The sequence below is a fragment of the Adelges cooleyi genome, unplaced genomic scaffold (assembly GCF_023614345.1).
Source record: "Adelges cooleyi isolate 19-005CV unplaced genomic scaffold, UGA_ACOO_1.1 ACOO_flye_CR_arks_rails_tigmint_CR_PRNA_108, whole genome shotgun sequence".
Classification (NCBI taxonomy): Eukaryota; Metazoa; Arthropoda; class Insecta; order Hemiptera; family Adelgidae; genus Adelges; species Adelges cooleyi.
In genome coordinates this window covers 10873373-10895300 of record NW_026095761.1, presented here as the reverse complement: position 1 = coordinate 10895300, position 21928 = coordinate 10873373, and the positions used below count along the sequence as shown (strand labels likewise).

The 21928-nt window shown below is 30.9% G+C and overlaps 2 protein-coding genes across 6 annotated transcripts in view; one reads left to right on the top strand and one right to left on the bottom strand.

Annotated features, from left to right (window-relative positions):
• Window positions 1-7087: 7087 nt before the first annotated feature.
• Window positions 7088-17191, bottom strand: LOC126847389 (uncharacterized). 5 transcript variants are annotated; one of them, XM_050587572.1, is made up of 11 exons: window positions 17173-17191; window positions 11549-11655; window positions 11355-11481; window positions 10016-10159; window positions 9582-9940; window positions 9378-9506; window positions 8673-8895; window positions 8373-8600; window positions 8006-8279; window positions 7773-7920; window positions 7088-7620 (listed from the first exon to the last, which is right to left on the bottom strand). In XM_050587572.1, exons 2-11 carry the CDS (start codon window positions 11620-11622, stop codon window positions 7584-7586), a joined length of 1743 nt encoding a protein of 580 aa, XP_050443529.1. In that variant the 5' UTR covers window positions 11623-11655; window positions 17173-17191; the 3' UTR covers window positions 7088-7583. The 5 variants fall into 5 exon arrangements, with proteins under 5 accessions (XP_050443529.1, XP_050443528.1, XP_050443525.1 ...); XM_050587571.1 differs by lacking the exon at window positions 17173-17191 and adding an exon at window positions 16121-16245; XM_050587568.1 differs by lacking the exon at window positions 17173-17191 and adding an exon at window positions 13928-14382.
• LOC126847387 (3-phosphoinositide-dependent protein kinase 1) overlaps window positions 14353-21928 on the top strand; it is a 148420-nt gene continuing 140844 nt past the window's right edge. The window contains exon 1 of the mRNA XM_050587566.1: window positions 14353-14688. The gene's annotated coding sequence lies outside the window, so the exon portion shown is untranslated. The remainder of the gene's footprint in view (window positions 14689-21928) is intronic.

Below are 21928 nucleotides of genomic sequence, written 5' to 3'. Positions count from 1 at the left end.
CCATATTATATTTGTGCAAAACCAAATCGTTCAGATCAAAAATGAGATGGAGTATCCCAGTGACTTACGGTACCGCAGCAGCAGAGATTGCCCGGTTAGAAGTCCAAATGGCCGAACTACAGGCTACCCTCTCACAGTTAATGGTAACTACCCGAATGCTGAACTTGACCTCTGTAGGCACAGACATCCATAGTGGGAACATCCAACCCGATAACACCGGCCTTAACAGGGTAGGCTTGGGTGAACCGAGAGTAAACTCCCTGGCGACAGACTTGAACCGTCAAAATACCGATTTCACCGGACGAAACGAAAAGTATTATTAAAACTCGAAATATGTATATCGTATAATATTGGTTTTTAACATGCCTAAGATTAATCAACTTAACATTTCTTTTAAAAGATGAAATTAATTTTGTTGGACTATCTCTTTTGTTTGTTTATATAGTGATACTATATTATATCAATCAGACGGTCAAAGGATAAAGGTAACTAAACACTGTTTTTGTAAAAGTTATATACTTCATTTTATTTTGACACAGGTAAACAATTTTTTTATAAGTAAACTATTGCAAATGGTTTTAAGATAATTAACATGCGAGTCATATAACAGAAATTATGAACAAAAAATATTTCATCAATCAAATAAAAAAACAAACACACCAATGCACATCCGCCCAATGGTCTGACATATTGTTTTTAATTTTTTTTTTCAAATAACGTGTGCCATTTCCACATGACCTACTGCGTCCAGTTGCGTTGTCGGCGCTGCCCTACAAACACGTTTTTTGTTTTAATATATAGGGTGTCTCAAAAAGAACGCCGGATTTAAATCTGCTATAAATTAAATTTATTTCTCTTAAAAAAACATAACAAATATATCATTCTCTTCAGAAGAAGTTTAGGTTTAACAGCGAAAAACAATATCGGGCATATGACCCCCCCTGCTAGCCCTACAGGCGATTATTCTTTCCATAAAATTTACTAATTTATGTCTAACATACAGTTTTTACTCTTAATAATCTTTAGATCCAGGTATACCTCAAATAACTACGATAGGCCGAAATACCGTGCTGGCCTAACCTACCCTAACCGTGTTATGGAGTTTTAGGCTATATTTTCTCACACGATCCCCGTTAAAGACCAATTAGCCGTATTTTTATACTATGATATCATAAAACGTTTATCAATCTGTAAGACTCTATGACGTCATAGTTCATATTAATCAAATACGTAAAATATTCGTGCTACAAACAACTTTGTTTACTGACTCTAGCTATAAAAAATTCGGGATAAAAAAGTATCAGGTATGTCAGCAACATGCGATAGCCGCTAAATGACTGCCGAGATATCTCGGGATGCCTACGAGAGAAACCCAGCTGCCACATTGAACACTTTTATAATTATTCAAGTTGCTGACATAGGTACCCATTTATATTTCCTTGGCTCTCGTCGACACAGCGCACAGCTTCGGATCAATAACATTTTGTTGTATATAATAGACGACTATGGGGTGAGTTAATTCACTAGGGGACAATGCGCCGACAGCCGACGGCAGGGGCGTTTTGGTATCGATTTTTTCACTATTTTACCCGTGCGGGGCGCTCCGCTTGTTTGTGGGTCTACTTGTGAGTTATAAGGGCATAGTACGACAGCTAAGTGTAATACAAAATGGATGCAGACGACTTAAGTTTTCAACAACGTTTGTTCTTTTTTACTTTTTCTTTGTATGGTGTTTGTATTTTGTGTGTAATTTATGTCTTGTTGTATGTGTTGGACATATTTATGAATGACTCTGCTAATGGTCATTTTGAATCAACGGGATTTCATTAAATAAAATAAAATGCCTTGTTGTGTAAAAAAACCACATACTATTTCTAAACATTTTTTTCGTGTACCAAAAGACGAAATTTATCATAAGAATTGGGAAGCCGCATTAGGATTTGGCTTGAAAAAATCTGATCGCTTGTGCTCTCATCACTTCAATGAAAGTGATATTATTAGTACATGGACTTCGGGAGAAGATGCAAAAAAATACACAGTAAGAATATTTTGATTAATATCTATTTTATATAAATAAAGATAAGTACTTACCTAATGTTTATTAAATTATTTTACAAGATTTTTTTAACACGATGGCGATTAAAGAAAGGGGCCACGCCGATCACGATGACTTACGATTGAGTTTAAAAGAAGCGAGTACTTAACTATAAGTTATAATAATCATTCTTAAAATAAATTTATTCATAGTAAAAATGCTTTTGGGTGTAAAAGCCAAATTGAATGTAAATCCCATTACAGCGTTAGAATAATACCTACTAATCATTATACTAATTAACTATAAATATAATTATTTAATATTAATATAATAATAATATAATTTATTAAATATAAACAAAACATATTTCTTGTGTTTTTTGCCCCCTTTAGTGCTGAAGTAAATAGATTAAAACAATGTTAAAAAACAAACAGCTTTTCTTGTTACTGATAACTAAAAATCGTCGTTTGCGTTAAATAGTCTATCAACCAAAGAATATTGTTGATAGCTATTAAAAATATTTGCAATAACATGTTATACAAATTTAAGTAATAAGCTACTTTCTAAATTCATATTTTTTTTTTAAATATTAACATAATAAAACATTTTGATGTTATTGTTACCTAATTTACGGTGTCCTGTCTCTATGTCATTCAATTATAAAATATAATAGACTAGTTCAAAAATTAATTACATTTTGTTCGCTTCTCCGACAAATATTAGATACCTACATCTCGGTGAAAAAAAGAATATGGCAAAAGGAAAAGAATTTCAGATTTTGTTTGGTTAGTCGCAAGTGGTATTCTTCATTTTCCATTTAATTAACGCAAAAGATGTACTGTGTTTTTTTTTAACTATGCATAACTTTGTAAATTTTAAAGACACGAGTTTCTAAGTACCGGCGTTTAAAACCTTAAGTAAAGACCTTCAATATAAATTATAACTATGATTGCGATTTGAAAAGTAGTTTAGCCGATACAATCCATAGAATATTGACAAAAAAAATATTAATGTAAGTAAAATATTTTCCTTTTACAACACCTTTTTTTCACTGAGACGAAACAAAAAATTAATTTTTTACAAATCAAATACATACAGGGTGATTCTTTTATCATGGGCCACTCGATATCTCATAGGATTAAATAAAAAATACAATTTTTTTTTTCATATGATTTTTATACAATGTGATCTCTTTTTTTTTGTTTTTACCCCCTCCCAACTTGGTTTTTTTTAAAGCAACTTTTTAATTTTAAATGGTAATGCATACATTTCATTAACGTTTCAAATTGAGAATAATGTAGTAAAAATATTGACTGGTCAATAACCAGTTTCAGATTACTATTTTGGAAGTTATTAAAGTTTCAAGTTTAGGGCAGGAGAAAAGGTGAGGTGTAATATTATTTCTATCTGCCCGCATTTCCCAACCGCACTTCCCCTCTCATCCTATCGTTTAAACTCTTATATCTTTAAAAATATTTGTCCAAAACTGGTTATCAACTAGTCAAAATATTTAGTATATTATTCTAAATTTAAGTATGCGTTATCATTTCAGTCTCAAAAGTTTCAAAATATTGTGATATTGAGATCACTTTGTATAAAAACATTATAAAAAAAAATGTCATTAAACCATATGAAATATTGAGGGGACTATGATAAAAGATCATCCTGTATAAGGTAGGTATATATATATGTATATATATATATGTACCTATATATATATGGTCTCCACCTACCTTATATATAGGTAAAGGACAGCGTAACCCAAAGATGTGTTAGTTTACTTACCTTCAAGAAAAATGTATTTTAATACCTACTCTATTCTTCAAGATTATTTATTTGTCAAAAATTATTCTAAAATTTTCTATTCTAGTTTTATGTTTTTGTATATACATGTGTGATGTGCACTACTATATAAAATTACCAGGTTTTGATTGTCGGGGTAATCTGTGTTTTTTATGGTACCGTACTATGTATTGCGGATACCTATGTAGATCAAAAAGGCATTTTTGTAAATTTATCTTTTTAATGATTGTATTATAAGGTTTATAAATTATATGTGTGTACTAAAAATATAAAACGTTTAACGTATATACTCGTAGCTTTATAAACTTTACGGCTAAAAATATAGTTGTTATAGAAGCTTTAACGTTAAAAATAGAAATAGCTAGTCGGAAACTCAAAATTGTCTTCAATTAGATAAAATACGCTTTAATATTGTACTCCTTTTAATATTAATTTTTTTAATTTCTTAACCATTATAATATGTATTATTAATGCATTGTGGTTAGGTTGTATTATTGTTGTAAAACGTAGACCATTTTTGTTAACCTGGTTGACTCCATATTTTGTGATTTATTTAAACATTATTTAAGCTTTTGTTAATTCTTTAGTTATTTCCAAGTATATATATTTTTTGTAACTTATTACTTCATGATTTAGTATTAACTTATCATTTTTTTTATTTATTTAATAATTTCATAATGTTGATTTTTTAGTTGTTAAATTAAAATAGAATAATTTAATGTTATATTTCCTTTTAAAAAATGCAAATTTGTTTACAGTGTATTCATTTTATAAATATGATACATACATGTGTTTTTTTTATAATTTTTTTGGCTATAATTTATTGTGAGTGATTACGAATAATATATACATTTTTAAACACATTTTATGTCATCGTTCCTATTTTAATAAAATACTAGTCACTTTTGTCGACTCATCATTGATGTATACTCAATTAATACTTGTTGGATGCTAAGCGGTGTTGGTATAGTTGTTTATAATATTAGTATACAGGATTTAAAACGCATTGTGGCCAATTTTTATTTTTATTTTACTATTAAAATAATAGGTTTGTGTAATGTTATTTTCACAAATTTAAAACAAACATTTTTTATCGAGCATTCCTGTTCAAATAGTTCAGGGTTTATTATTTTTTTTTTTTATTAATATGTAAAAAAGGGTTTAATCATTTAGACGAAAACAACACATTAAATAATGGTATTTAAGTAATATAAAATAAATCCTTATTTGTTAGTTAAAGTAAACAATTTCAGAGACTTGTTCTTATTTCCTTTTTGAATTACATCAGATATTTTGCACGCCTCTGTTTAAAACGGACCGGAGATCTCTGTCTGCTGTCTGAGTCAGATTTTTAAGGATACTAAATTTATTTATGGTTTAGCTAACGATTATAAATTAAACATAGCACTTGAAATTAGTTGAGTTAAAAGCTTAAACTTAAAACTGTTGAAAGAAAGTTAGAAAACCTCGATTTGTGTTTTGTAAGTAGTTTACAACTTCGAAAACGATTAAAAACAAATAGACGTGCTAAAGAAAATCTCTGATCAAATTCGGATTTAGCACCAGATTTTTAAGAAAATAATTCAATTTATTGTATCTATTTTGGTTACTCGTACTCATTTGTACGGTGTTTTTTTTTATTAATAACATTTCGATTTTAATCGAATATACTATAGATAGGTGATATAGATATTATGGTGATATAAAAAAAAAATAGGGCCTACAACATTTTGTAAAAGTTAGTATGCACGTTGTAATTGATTAATTGATTAATTACATTAAAACTATTTCGCATTTTCAGTTTTGACTTTTAACTCAAAAGTAAACTTAAGATATAAGGGCAAACACGTCTTTAGCAATTATTTAACATTTTAATCTTGTATAAATAAAAAAAGGAAGTTCGTAAAATTCGGATTTAAGACCGTTTTTGAATAAAGGCATTCCTGGCGGATTTCCTTTTAAGAATTCAACAATGGACAGTGCTCGCATTGACGTAGTGTTTTTTAATTTATAATTTAATACACTGTACAGAACTCCGTCTAAAGACACTCCTTTTCAAATGCTAAAAATAACCAATAGTAAAACGAAAAAAAAGGCCTCTTTCTGCCAAATCATTTACAACCATCCAGCCTTCAATAGATTTTTTAACTTTGATGAACGCTGTGCAACCATAAGGCCAAACGAGTGTATTATCAAATCTTGTTTTTATTTTTTTAAATAATTTTTTTTCTGATCTATTGTTAGAATAATGTGTAAATATATTCATATTTTTTTTTATTCACAACATTTTTCTTTCTCTTTAGAAGCATAGCTTCTGGCGAGGGTCCCTAGACCCACACAGCTTTTTTTTTTTCTTTTGCTTTTTTATGCAAAGTTTTAGTAGGTTATGTATGAAAATTAAAACCAAAGGTAGATTTAGAATGATGCTAAATCATATACAATTTTCTCAAAAATCTGTTGTCAAACATTTTTTTTAAAGGAAAAACCAAAAAATAGGGGAAAATTACCATTGGACCGTAATCAGTTTTTAGGTTGTTATGTGTGGTTTATAGTTTATACATATTACCCACAGATTCGCATCAAAGCGTTTATTTAAAAGTGATTTTATCACTTTGGTTATAATAATTTCTGTAAACCTGTGAAGTGTGACCTCTCCATCCCCACTATGCCCCGACCTCACTGTACTAGCTTTTATTAATATTATTGTAATTTTTATTTTTGTTTTAGCGACTGATAATCAACGCACTTTCGTCGTTGCACAAATACATTGAATTATTTGTCAATATCTTTTTAGTTTTTTTTAGTTGATAAATATTGATGGCGTTTATATACATTCGAATATGGCCTGATGATTTAAAAAAAAAATAGAATTTAGTAAATCAATTAAAGCACTTACAGAAGGACAGTTAATTTAAAAAAAAAAACTTGTTTTATCATCAAAACAGTCAAGAGAAAAAAACCAAAATATAAAGGTTTGGTTCTACAATGTAATTCACACAACATTTGAGTCAAAATTGCAGAAATATATATAATATTTTAGTGTTTTTTAAAAATATTCAATGTTTAAGTAAAAATGCCGAATATAAATGAAAATTGTTGTGCTGGTTTCACATGAAGTAACCCGTTGGGGATTATCTACAAAATACCTGTGTCACATAATGTTAAAAATCTACAATGTTAGATTATATTAACTCCCTGTTTAAATACTAGCTTTTAATTTCTAAAAATTGTATTGAAGTACAATAAAAATGGAGAAATTATCCATCTTTGGGATGGAATGTAAACTATAATTAATGCAACAAATTTAAACTGTAGCCTGATGAAAAGTAAAACAACTTTTTGGTCAGTTGAAGATATTCTAACTTGCCGTCAGTTTCTTACAATCTACTAGGTATGATTTATAACAAACAATTTTTTTTTTAAAAGACATTATTCATTATAGTCTCAACAAACAATGTAGGATACAATGACTGAAGATACAATAATTTACTACTATAAACTAAAATGGCATACACATTAATATACTAAAAAAGTACATACTAAAATGGAAACATATTCAAATAACTGAAAAATATAGTAAAAATAAACCGAAACATTAAATTTCGTGCTAAAACATCATAAAAACATTAAAAAAAATAGTATCAAACATTTTGCAAATATTTAAAAATTTGTTCTGCATAGAAAGATAAAGAATAAAATAAATATAAGAACACACAGTGGTTAGTGGTATACAATTTGTAAATATTTAATCGTCAATTACTATTATATCAGGAAGATCATCCCTGAAACATACATTTAATTGGATTAAATTTAATTATGCCTTGTATCTATATTACACTTTTATGGTTATTCTCAGTAGTTTAACTTAAAATTCAAGTATAGTTTAACAACACTTAAATTATAAGCTAAACTGACGACAACGGTCGATACTCACTTGTATTCACTTTTGATGGCATTAAATTTTGATTTCATTATATTTATATTGTCGTCTTCCAAACATAATAACGATGCTTTGTAAATTTCATCGACTAACAACCGGTTGCCAAACATATATTCAAAACGGATACATTCAATCCAAATCTCTGAAAATGTATAAATAAAAAATAAAAAATGTTTCATTATTGTGTCAACAATATAGTGGTTTTGATAACAGACAAAGCAACAAACCTATATCGATCTTTCCAAATTTGTTGCACGCGTCGTTATACAGTTTTCTAATGGTCTTGATTTTACTGACGTCGTTAGTTTGGGCTTTCTCACAATTGATCATAGTCATGTATAAACTTTGGCAAGGAGGCTCGAGATTTTTGAGGTCTTCGAATAACTCCCGAGCTGCAAATATTCCCTTTTGAAGTACGCACCAGTCCAGGTACGATGGTCTCATCTCTAGCGCTATTACTTTGTAGCTAACGCGTGAACCTTCGTTATACAATTGTTCAACCTTAACGACATTTATTTCGTTAATAATTTTATTTTCTAACTGATAGAATTTTTTACATAATATAATATGCATAAATAACAAATTATCAATTACCAATTTTGGATGTGTGTTTAGCATATATCTAATCACAATTTCCCATAGAGGCAAGGAATCGTCTCTTAACTCTCGAACTCCTTCTTGAAAGACCTCGATGAGCTTTTCGAAACAGTCGTGAGTGATGTACAGGTTCAACAGTTCTGTCCACAATTCCAAACTTTTCTTTAAGGCTTTCACCGCCCCCGTTAAAATAGCCCGTCGATCGTTCGGGCTGGAATTCTCAGCCTACAATATTGAAACATTTATAACCCAAATCCCAAAACAAAATAAAAACGACTTTGACTTATTGTTGTTTACCCAGTACAAATAATATTTCGGTAAGAGTAATGCACCACTTATGTGTGCGTTTTGAAATGCACGTTCCAACGTTTCGTGCATATATTTCTTGGTAGATTTGTTTTGCATACGATACGATTCACGTATTTCTATTACAGTGTCCAAATACAGTTCCCACAAATGCTGTTTGTTGATTTGTAATATATTTTGTTTTAAAACGTCTTCGTAAATATTTATACAGTTGCTGCGTAAAAAAATTATTCATATACATCTATATTAATAATCATACTATACTTATTGATCCAGAAAAAACTTAGCAACTCATGGTTATATTTAATAAAGAAATTAATATTTAAAACCCTTAACCATAAAAATAATACATTCTCTGCATATACGTATTTCGGCAACAATGTTGTCATCTTCAGCACTAACGACAGACTCAGAGTATTTTTCTGGGTTTTAAATATTAATTTCTTTACTATACTAATTGGCTCAATCAACTAAATGACAACAACTTTAGACAGTTAGGCAAAATTTAATAAAACTATTAATAGCAACTAAAAAATTTTTTAACAACATATTAACTCAAATATTATTTTATAAGAATCATTTTCAAAAAACATTATTTTAAAAAAGATGATATAATAAAAAAATTAGGAATTTTTAATTATGTCAATTTGTTTTTAAACTATTGGGTATTTATTTAATTACTAAATGGAAACTTACTGCACTGCCATGAATTCTTTAGAAAACGACAAACGCTGAGTTTGAGGATTGTAGCTGTAACCTCTCAATTGCAATTGAGCCAAATTATGCCAAAGTAATTCATTGTGTTTATACGTCTCTACCATATCACTATAAAAAAAACAGGAAGGAAAAATAACACAATTATAAATAAATATGTCACTAATTTTAAATCTCATTGCATACCAAACAATAAGCGAATGGATTCTGTGAACCGATCGATGTATCAAAGAACTATTTAACACTTGCATGTGGAATGTTATATCGCCTTTAAAGTGATTGATTGCGGCTCGGTATTTCTCGATACACAAATCATAATTGTTGGCACCACCTTCGTGATGTTGGATCTCCATACCTACTTCGTCCAAATACAACTTTTTGTAGTGGCTATGTTCTTTCCGGCCTTGTTCATAATACTTTCGAGCTTGTTCGATATCTGTGCGTTCGTCAAATTCAAAGCGTGCTGCCGTCATGTATATTTCTGGATCACTATGACTTCCTGTCATCAGCGTTCTCAATAGTTGACTACACAGATCCAACAAATTCTGAAACCGTTTTTACAATTATTAACTCAAAGGTATGAAATAAATGGACAGAAATAAAAGATTTGTCAGACTTACATTGTTCATACAAAACTCAATATAATCTTTTAGATTATTATTAGTAGCGCTGAAGAGTAGAAACAAATTATTGTACATATGATTTATGCGATTGGAAATGATTCCGAGTATACCATGGTCATTATTTATTTCGTTTAACTCTTGCTGCAAAAAAAAAAACATTAAATGTTATAATCATTAGGGTTCTTCTTATTAAGGGGGCGTCACACACCTGTTATCTTCTTCAAAAAACCCGCCCTGCGCGGCGTAATTTTAAAAAGGCTGTAATCAAAACTAAGAAGCCAAATTTTCTGTGCTCTACCATGGCCCTTTTTTTAAATATCTCAACCAGTTAATGAATAATTAATTAAATAAGAAAGGCCTTTTTTGACTTTTTTAAAAATGATATAGCGTCGGTTGTATTAGGTATATTGAAAAAATACAGACGCTGGAGCACAGATAATTTTGTCATGTATAATATATATGAATTTCTTTTCTTAACTATATATGAAGCCTGAGAAAAATTATTCCGCGCAAAGCAGTTTTGATGGGAAAAAAAATTGTAATTTATCCTATAGAAATGACCGTGATAGTCTGACAAAAAAAAAATGGCAATCAACAAAGTATCCTAATTACTGTATTATTAAGTATACATTATAGTTCAAACTCTAAATTAAGATTTTTCAAAAAATTGCCTGTACTTTACTCCTTAGAAATAGCCGGTGTGGTGTACTCTTAAGAGGATGCCATATCGCCGAAAAAAATGATAAAAAAATGTATTTACGCGCTTCAAAAATACGACTTTCTGGATGATTTTAAGACAAAAAACCTTAGGTAAAAGTTGTAGAAAACAATATTTCGAACACAATGACATAACTTTTTTTTAAAAGTTGATCTTAGAAAAAAATTACCGGCATTTAAAAAAAGTAAAAAATTGTTTTTTTTGCGTTGTTCGTTGTTAACTAAATACTGAATGTAACAAAAAACGGATAATACGTTTATCTCTAAAATGCTGTTATCTTTCGATTTTACAATAGTTGTTTTGCTCTACAATCACTATGGACCGAGAAAACGCATTCTGCTTAGCTATGTTTAGATGATATTTTATTTTTAAACTGCCGTCAAGGATACTGTGATAGTCTGAAAAATAAATGAACTACCAAAAAAGAGTCCTAATTACTGAACTAATAATTACACATCACAGTTTAACCTTTAAATTGAGATTTTTCAAAAAATTGCTCGTACTTTACTGCTTATAAATGACCAGTGTGGTGTTCTCTTAAGTCGAAAAATATTCAATGCATTAACTTTTCCTGAGTGTTAATTATTACGCAAATAATTTCTAATCAGCAATACTTACGCTAATTTTTTTTTGACACAATTCTAATAAATTCGACTCGGTAGTTATTTGCTGTATTAATTCCTCTCTAGTGGCCAAACCAAGGGCTATCTTCTGAGTCATAGCCTTACGCCTGTCGTTCACTGCACTGAAATACAAAATCCGATTAATATTATTCGGATTTATAATATTTGAATAAAAAAAAAAAAAATTACATAATTTCTTCAGCTTTCAGAATTCCGTAAGTCTTCATAAATTGGCCCTCCACATCGTTTTCGTCCGACGACATGTTAAACGGATATCGACTGCTTTAATCGCTAAACTGTAAAACAAAAACCATCTTTTCACTTTGAATAAACAGAACATTTTTACCTATGAACCTAAGAAACATGAAGTATATTACATAATAATAATATAATGTTTACAGTTTACCTGATAAACATTATTATGATAAGCTTTATCATAATAATAGTAATAATATTACTATCACCATTTTGGTAAATAATCGCATAACAATATTATTATTATACCTAATATTCAATAAATGTTTTCACCGATGTGATTCTCTGTCGGATAACATAGATAGCGCTCCTGGTAAGAATTACAATTATTATTATATTTTGGAAATGTCCATATATGGTAAGTGTGTAATGTAATAAATTAGTACCTACATAACAAATAAAATCTGTTATTTCAATAGAATTTTTTTAAATATCCAAAAATATACAAATTTAGAGGAATTGCCAAAATTATTAAAAAATGTGAATATTGCACATCGCAAAACTACGATAATAATTAGAGAGACGTCATTCTATAGGTGCAAAAAGTAATAACATTTTTTTTTTTTTAAACATTCTATTCTGTTTGTAATAACCGGGAAGCTTTGAAGTATTATGGAAACAGCAAGAAAGTTATATGTCGATTTTTGTTTACACCTCAAATAGATAAATTTGTGTTATTTAGGCATTTCAAAATACACTTTTTGTCTGCTTTCAATTACTTCAGAAAAATAATACAGCATCACTGTAAAAACAAAGCTTACCAGTCACAAGGCCCGTTTTTTTCAAATTGAATTTGGGTTATGGCTATTTGTTAAGTGACAAAATTTAGACAATTATTCAGTATTTAACATAAACACTTTCAGCATAAATTCTGATCGCGCCTACTTTTTTTAGGTTGATTTTTTGTATTAGTGTCATTGAGTTGGGTTTTTTTTTACAGTTGCCATCGTACCTATATTATTGTATTATTTATGGACACTTAATAGTCGATGTTTTAATTTTTATCGTTATCTTATTATTTTGTACTTCATAATATGTTTTCTCAACTCCAATCCTAGGCGTATAGACTTTGGAAACTAGACAACCTTACCGAAATTCAATAATATATATTATATTATAGTACTAAATACCTAACACGATTAAAACATATAATGTCATAAATAAGATTATGGGAATTAGATAGGTAGTATTATGCATAGTTCAATATTGACTGCATTAGCCGAATAACTTTTAATATCTATGTTACATATATTTTTTTTAGTTTTGTGTACATTAACAGCTTTGACACGAATATTAGATTACGTTATGATTACCTATTAAATAGAATTGTTTGATCATTTTAAAGTGCTTGAAAAAACTGAACTCCTAGATTGTCTCAAGACACGTTTTATAGGCGTAGACATTTTTTGTTTTTAAAAACTACAATTATTTAGGTACTGTTAAAAAATGATAAATTACAAAACTCTTCGAGGAGCTCTAGAGGAGATGCGTTGTAATCTAAACCATCGTTTAAATTTGAATGCTAATAAATTAATTAATGAGCATATATTACATGAGACTAGACGAGAAGAGCAGAAGGGTTTGCCCGTAACCCTTCTGTGGGCCCATTTAAGATTTTAAAGGTAATTATTTTCGAAGTCATTGCAACCGACTATTAAACCTAAATTTCGGTACATCAAACCCAAACCATTAGATATAATATTAGAAGCGGTTGAATCATCTTGCAAAGATTTAAAATATTCTCGAATTAAACGGTTATTTTTTTTTAGCCGGTCAATTCCTAAAATACAAAAAAAAAAAAACCCCCGTAAAAAAGGATGAAAAGTTATACCACCGCAGAAACGATTCGAACTGCTGTATGCGCGCACCAGGGACCCTTTGAAAACCACTACGCCAAAGTGCTTATGGGGGGCGACGCGTTCGTTTATGTCCCTTTTGAATGGTTCGATAAATTCAGTATTTTTTTTGCATTTTTTTTTATATTATACATATTTCCGTGTCCCGCAGACCGTTTCGAAATAATCAGTGACAAACATGCATTACTTGACATTTTGTTTTGCAATTAAAAAGCGCATTTCCAAGTTATATAGCGTTTTACAGATTTTCGCACACTTTTTTTTTTGGTCGTTCACGGTTCGCCGTTTATTTTTTTATAAAATACAACAGTAGTAGGTACTCGATGCTCGTACGACTTACTCAAATTCTACCTGGTCAAAGACCATCGATTTATATAATATTATAGATATAGGTACATGCCTACTCATAATATATCTAACTACTAGGTATTATTGTTATTAATCAATCGTTTTTTACCTTCCTACTCGGTGTGCGTCCAACGGAATCGCTTTGCCCACTCGGACGGATGTCGGTTTTGGTCATATGGGAAACCAACGACACTGCTGTAGTATTATATTGTATTAGTATGTACTCACGAAAAAGCGTTTGCCGAAAGTTTTCAAGTTTTTTTTTAGGTAGCCAACAACGTAACAAGAGCGGCGGTGCATCTGGCGCGCTCTGCTTTGGGCGTTGGGCGACACCCACAATCAATAAACTAATAAACCCGGCGGCGGCGGCGACGGCGGCAACAACAAACACAACACGCGCTAACCGTTCTACGGCCGTAGAACATATGATATTGTTCGTTATCGGTAGCTCTATCGCCTTATCACTGAACAGCTGCTGGGCCCGTACAGCTGCAGCCGCTATTGTGAATCATATTGTTAACCCGTTGGCGTGTTGTTGTTGTTGTTGTTGTTGTTGCTGAAAAAATAAATAAATAATACCAAATAAAGTGTCGTCTTCGAACGTTATAATATTATTATTGCGTGTTCCGCGACCGTTAAAAATGCTCCCAGCCTCTTGCCGGATCGTCATCCGTCGTTAACCGACTAGGTACACGGTTTATACATTATCATAAGTATAGTGCTAATAGATAATACATGTATATTATATACTCATATAAATATATATGTATATTTTTTTCGAACACTCGCTCACTTTTCCTATATTGTCGTCATGCGTTAGCCGCCGCCGCCGCCGAAAATATGCAAAAACCGCCGCCCTCGAGCAAACAGGTACGACGGTTTGTCAATTTTTGTACATTTATTTTTATTTTTGCAGTTATCCAAAACACACACACACACGTCCAACCCTCCCAAACGGCCGTAACCGCGTCGTCCTTGGCCCAATTCGATAACGTGTGCCGCACATCAATTATTATAGGATACGCGACGACGACACGGTTTAACGGGCCAATCGCCTATCGCACAGTGCGCAGTGCACTTGAATGACTGGTGTTTTTCCCAAAAGCGCATCGTGTTAATTATTATTATTATTATGTTGTTATCATCGCTCCGCGCTATCGTGCAGGACTCGCGGCCGCCGGTATCGATCGGCTGGCACGGTCGCTATTATAATATTATACTGGCCGTAAAAAAACAGCTGATCCCGTGACACACTTAATTCCAACGGCCAAAGTGCACGCCGCCGTGCATTTTATTTGCATTGCATTTACGGCCTCCGCCGCCGGTCGGCCGTCAGTTTGCCAAAAAACTGATTCGACGCCAAGTTTTTTTTACAAAATATAAGTTTGTATATATATATGATATTATGTGGCCGTTCACCGTTACGACGCCGGTATCAAGCAAATCGGGTATTATAGACTTTTAAGTAATTTTAAAATAAAAACACCAAGGGGAGAGGGCCAGATTACCCTCCTCCCCTCAAACTAGTGTTTTATTTTATGAATAATTCTGCACGATAATAATAGTGCATCGTTTCCGCAAATGTATAGGTTGTTCATAACTGTTATACATAACGAGAAAACAGTATTATATTTTATTTATATTATAATATTGTATTTGTATCGCCGGTTATTCGCTGTGGTAACTTGTAAATCAGAAGTTACCCGGTAAATAATAAAAAATAGGAAAAATAATTTTTTTAAACAAAAATTTATTTAAATTAAAAATCAATTAGATTTTTTAAATAATTTTTGTAAAAAAAAAATATAATCTGAATTGAATACGATTTGAATATTATAACAAAGCGTTATAATTGTTTTTTTTCTCTAAACGCCAACCTCGTTTTCAATTATTCCTATTCACGTTGACCCTACATACAGTCATTATAGATATTTCAGTCATAATAATTCCTATGCAAATAATACATTTATGGAAACACAATAATTGAGGCGTGGAGTGAAATAATGGGTAACCACAATTAACAAGTATGAAGGATTATTATCTATCATAATGGTAAACTGTGTTAAGCCAAACACGAGGAATGATAAACTGTTAGAACTCGATTCTAGCTTGAAAATAACGTAAGCCAATTCAAGTCTCACAAATCTCGTATGGCATTGTTCCGAAAATTAATGAATTTTTTATTTAGCTCTTCCCTTAATTACAAAATGTTAAATGTCGGTTAATTAATCATTTATTTGCAATACCCAACAGACAACCAAAACGAACACTTGTACAGGTAAAAAAAAATACAACTTATTACCTTATTTTCCACACGTCATCCTATTCCGCTTACTCGGAGCACTTCATTCGACAAACTTAATTCGAGTTAATAGATAACAAAGACACTAGACTGTTCTTATATGCATGATGATACGAGTAGAATATTTACATATGTATTATTATTGTTGATATAACGTCTCGAGTTGATTAAAAAATATATCAACCTATATTAACCGTTCGAGTAAAATCTAATCATTTAGTCCAACAACCATGTATCAGAGCGACGCGTTTTGTTATTTCTATGATTTGCTTATCGTTTTGCGCAGTGCATTTAGTTTTGATAAAGTCGTACAATTTAAGACAAAGTATAATATTGACGGTCAAACTCTTGTTTACAGTCCAACTCAAAAACGCAGTTATTTAGAAAGTCGTGTACAAAAATATATGTGGGGACCATTAACAGAAAATAGGAGTGGCTTAAAGAAGCTAAATCTGATCAAACGTCTAATAAAAGAAACAAACAAATCTCTATAAAATTTATCAACTCAATCTTAATATTGTCACCGAGTGCAAAACACTAAATTTAAACACTAATAGATTTTCAAACGTTAACATCAAAACTCGGGGTTAAGAAGCTCTTTGAGTCAATAACTCAGATTTATTTTTAAATATTTTGAAATTATTTTCTTTTTTATCTTTAGCTTACATTGTAAAACTTTTAAAACATACTCAGACATTTTTTAAATAATAAATATATTTTTATTTTAAAAAAGATCCAATTAATAATTTCGAATACTTAACGAATTTCAAAAAGAAATAAAAATGTATTGTAATCGATTTTCAATGAATAACTCGAATTATAAAATCAATTACTCACCTGCCTATAAGAATCTGATTACATCATTTTTTTTTGTTTTTGTTGTAGTAATCAAAACCATATCGAAAAAACATTTTTTCCCAAGTATACACCATTATATGTGTAAGTATAAAAAAAAAAATGGAAACATTTTAAAAATATATTATTTCAAACAATTCACTAAATATAGTATTAGCTAAGTATTATTTGTGTTTTGTTATTTCCAAAAAGCTTACCCGTGTCTTTTTTAAAATAACTTTCTATGCAGTTATCTCGTTTGAAACTAGAATCGTAAAACTCCATTTCATAACCGATTTTTAGTGGACTTTTGTATTTTGCTTCTCCGCTAAGGGTTACAATTGGGGACTTTCCTTTGTCCTCTACACACGTGACACGACACGAAGCGTCCTCCTCGTATTCGGGTCAGGCCTAGAAAACAAAATAATAAGCCACTCAAGTTGCAAGTAACGATTTTCGATTGCGCAATATTATGACAAGTGTGTACATCACGTCGTTGAAGGATCTGAAAACAAACAAACGTTTCGAGTACAAAACGGTTTTGATAAATAGCATTCGGTTGGCATACTGAATTACGCGATGGTGGTCGTTTACATTTACAACCGAAAACTATCAAATTAGTATTTATGTAAATCCACGAACGTTTTAGAGCACATTGAAAAAAACAATGTAGTAGGTATTGTTTTGTTGGTAAACATCCGTTATTGTCAATGGATAGAGGTGTCCCAGCAGGACCTTCTCCGGTCGGAGTAGTTAAACGTTCGTGCGATAATATTGTTATTAAATTATTATACGTTTGAGTGTAAAGCGAATGAGCCCAAGGTGACGTGACGCAAAACGTCGTTTTGTGACAGTGACGACTTGTGTTGTTATTATTATTATTATTATTAGTGCGTTCTGGTATCTATTGTGAATAATATCAGTCGCAGTTGTTTCTGCTTACGAGTGCATAATATTATTATTATAGGTATGATATGTAATTATTGTTGTACACGCCGTATGATTCATTCGGAAAGAATGTCCTATATTCTAACATCAGTAAAACCCTACTTTGATAGCCGCAGTTGTAACTTGTAATATTGGATTTATGTACACCGACCGGCCTTCGAACGTGCTCCATATGCCTTAACGGGAGAAATGTGATGTGCGCAATTTTTTTTTTCTTTCATTTTTTCCTCTTCTTTCTCTCTCCCCGTTGTATACTTGTCTACACGTCGGCCAAGTCTTTGCGCAATAATATATGAATTTCTATATGTTGTACTTACCTAACAGTTATCTAATACTTTCATTCGAAAATGGCTAGTTTGTGTACGACGGATATACTTGTATCCGGTTAGTTTTTGTTTTCCAGTAATTTTTCAATAAAATATGCTAATTTATAGCGATAACAAAAAAAATCATACCTAAATTATGATGACCCGTTCCTGAGTTTTATATGATTTAAAAATTGAAAATTAAATAATTTTTACGCCTATGAAATAGCTTTGCAATAGCGCGACGTTAAACTTATTACATTTTTTTATCAAATATTTAAAACAAATTCATATTGGACTACTGTCGAAAACAATTGCTTCGAGAAGGCACAGTATAATTTCACTTTTTAAAAGTAACTAAAAAACTGTTTTCATATAAATTGTTGGTTAAGCTGTGCTTTGAATACGATTTTTTTTTTAAAACGTTAATATGTAATAATCTGATAAAAAAAATGAAACTAAAAGCGCTAATGAAAGACTGTACTAATAATTTCCAACATAATTTTGTTGAGATGTAAATATGTAGAAAATTGCCTACACCAAACGCCTTAATAAATAGTGGGTGGCATACACTCACTCAATATTTACTCGTTATATGTTATTATTTAAAAGACATTAATACGAATATGTAAGTGTTGGTTTCACTCAATAAAAACGGTTATTATACACTGATCATTACTGCATTAAGTACAATCACTTTAGTTTATTTAATTGTATAATTTTCAAAATTGGTCAAGGCCTTAATCGAGTTTTAATTTCAAATAGAAATCGAGTGTATCGTCCTCTCCAACTTAACGTACATTTTTTTAAAAATAAATTACTAAAATTAATAAACACAAACGCAAGCTGTGTCCATACTTATAATTTGTAAATAGGTAGGTGTATTAACGCGTGTTAAAAATTATATACTCTGCATTTATATAATGATACTCCCTTAAATGCATTTTAAAAGAAAGTCACTATTAACTTCCATGTTCAATTATAATAATAATATAGAATTTCTCAACTATTAATAACGTTTAAGTATTCGATTATGTAAGTAAAGATTATATTATTAATAATGTGTCTATACTTCAGTAGTTGGCAATAAAGTTAAAATAACACAACCGTGTTTAGTTTTTACTGTTCATTAAGCTGCCAAAAAGTACATATATCGCCGATAATCGTACAATATGGCATCCGGTTTGTGTTTATTTATAATAGTTTTTTATTAAACACATTAATATTGTTAATAATAATTAACAATAATATTATGAAGTCTATTCGTGGATAAACCTGGGTCATGATGGTCTAAAGTTGGCCATTTATTTATACATCACATGATAATATAAAGAAGCTAATAGAATAATGTAGTAATTAACACATTAATCTGAGCTCTCGTCGCTATAGAACACGTGCATGCTTGCTAATATTATTAAATAGCAATGGTATTAGAAAAAATAAAATTTTTATTAAAAAATATATACCTATATAATATTTCTTTCAAATTGTAAAAAGTATCAAAGTGAAAGTACTACTTTTATTAGGAACTAAATTTGAATCTTAATAACGACAAGTCGATTAGGAAAATACACTCGACATTTTCGAATAAAATTATCGCTTTGATATTTTTATACATTTGTAAAAAAATATTCAGTTCTCCTATTTGCGTTTTTGCAGAATTCTTGTAATAGGTATACATTTTTTTTAAAAACTCACAATCTTGTTTGTCGTTCCGGGTGGAATCTTGCAACTCAAATTTTTAAAAATTGTACTTATTGCCGTTAAAATAAAACCAGTATGAAAATAACTGTATAGTTATTGAACTATACCCCCGCCCCCAAGTTTGTGTGAAACCGATTTCAAAATATTATATCTGTCGACGGTATTATATCACAATGGTAATTTATACATACAGATAAACGTGGGCGTTGCGTGTAAACATGGATCTCATCGATTCCAATTATCGTTTTGTACCTAACCGTCCCATTAAGTCTCTGTACTCGGCTGACCATTGTATTATTATTTTGTACTTCCGGTGCCCGTGTGCGCCGTCGCTTCCCCTTCCCACGCGCCAAAAGTCGCCCGTCTAGTTTTCTATATTATAACCGTCGGTGGCACGCAACTTCCTGTGTGTCAGTGTGTGTGTCTATTTTATGCCACAACGTTCATTCATAAAAAAAAAAATAATAATAAAAAGCAACAACACACGCCTAGATAATAGAGTTTACGTTTAAAAAACTACGCGTGAATATAGAACGGAAAAAAAATATATGAATGGGTTTTGAACCGATCCCACTAGGTCATTCGTCAATGGTATAATGATATTATTATGTACATACAGAAATATTATGTACATATTATATTGCACGAGGTGAATGCTTATTTTTTTTTTTTATTCCTTTCCGCTGTTGTATTTTCGTTTCAATGAGCTCGCGCGCGTACAGTAGTGTAATCTTATGGTAAAAAAATTTAAAAAATTAAATAGTAAAATAATAATAATTAGAAAAACGCGCGCACGCAACACGTCATCGTTGTTTGGTGGCGTGTAACAATAATCATAATTGCCAAATTAATAACGGCGATTGTATGCAACGGGCGGGCGGGTTGTCTTTGTTTTTTCTTCGGTAATTTTTATCTTGCCGTATACAATAATATCCGTTTTGCGTTCAGCGAAACGTCCGCGTCCCTTCCGATTATGGACAAAGTCGTGCGGACATCCGGTTATCGCCGAGGAACCGTTTCACCGTGTGTCTGCGCCAACGGCCAATCCGACGTTTATGATACTGGCAACGGTGCCTGTATGTATTTTGTTATATTATGTACTTGCCTGTGTAATATACCCGTGAAACGCGTTTTACTCGAGAAACCAGTGCCCCGGCGACTATGGCAATCGGGTTTGTTAAGTTTTTATAGGGTAACCTAATAAAACGCATTTTGTTTGTAAACAACAAACATTTGCCAGGCCTAAACGAATAACCTCTTGGTTTTTTTTTTGTCAACTTTTTCGATAGAAGACAAAAAATTATATAAACAAGTCGATAATACAAATGCGATTTTGTCTCACCGTTTACCGTTACTCCCCCCCGTTTACTCGGGGGCACGTTACACAATACCATTCCACCTTTTTATTGAAGGCATCGAGTACAGGCAATTCAATGAAAATCAATATAAAGCTAAAATTGTTGATATGTCAACATAGCAAAGAGAATTCTATACTATGATATTCTATGTATGTATTGTTTTTTTTTCAAAACTTACAACGCAATTAACTTAGAGCTCTTCTGTACAATATTATAATGTCTTAGGAGATGTATTTTTCTGTCAAACTGAGCGCAGTTTTAACACAAATTGATGTTATGACATGTACAAAATTAAATATCAACATAATCATGAATTTTGACATACCAGCTATAATGCTGATGTTATAGAAAATTCTGAGAAATATGAATTATTACATCAATGGTATAAACAAATACTTAGTCCTAAATTTTGTTTATTAATCGCCCATGAAAACATTTCTTGATGACTTTAATTTTGTATATTTGTACTTTTAGTTCCTCAGAAAAGTGCAGCTCCTGAGACATTTTTACAAACAAAAAAAAAGTCTACTAACTCCAAGTCGGTTAAAAATGTCTTTAAAAATCTAAATTATTGACGACGGGAATACCGCATAAAATCGGTCGCCGTTCTTGTATCTGTATATCTTAAAACCAACGATATTGCAAATGTGCCTCAACTT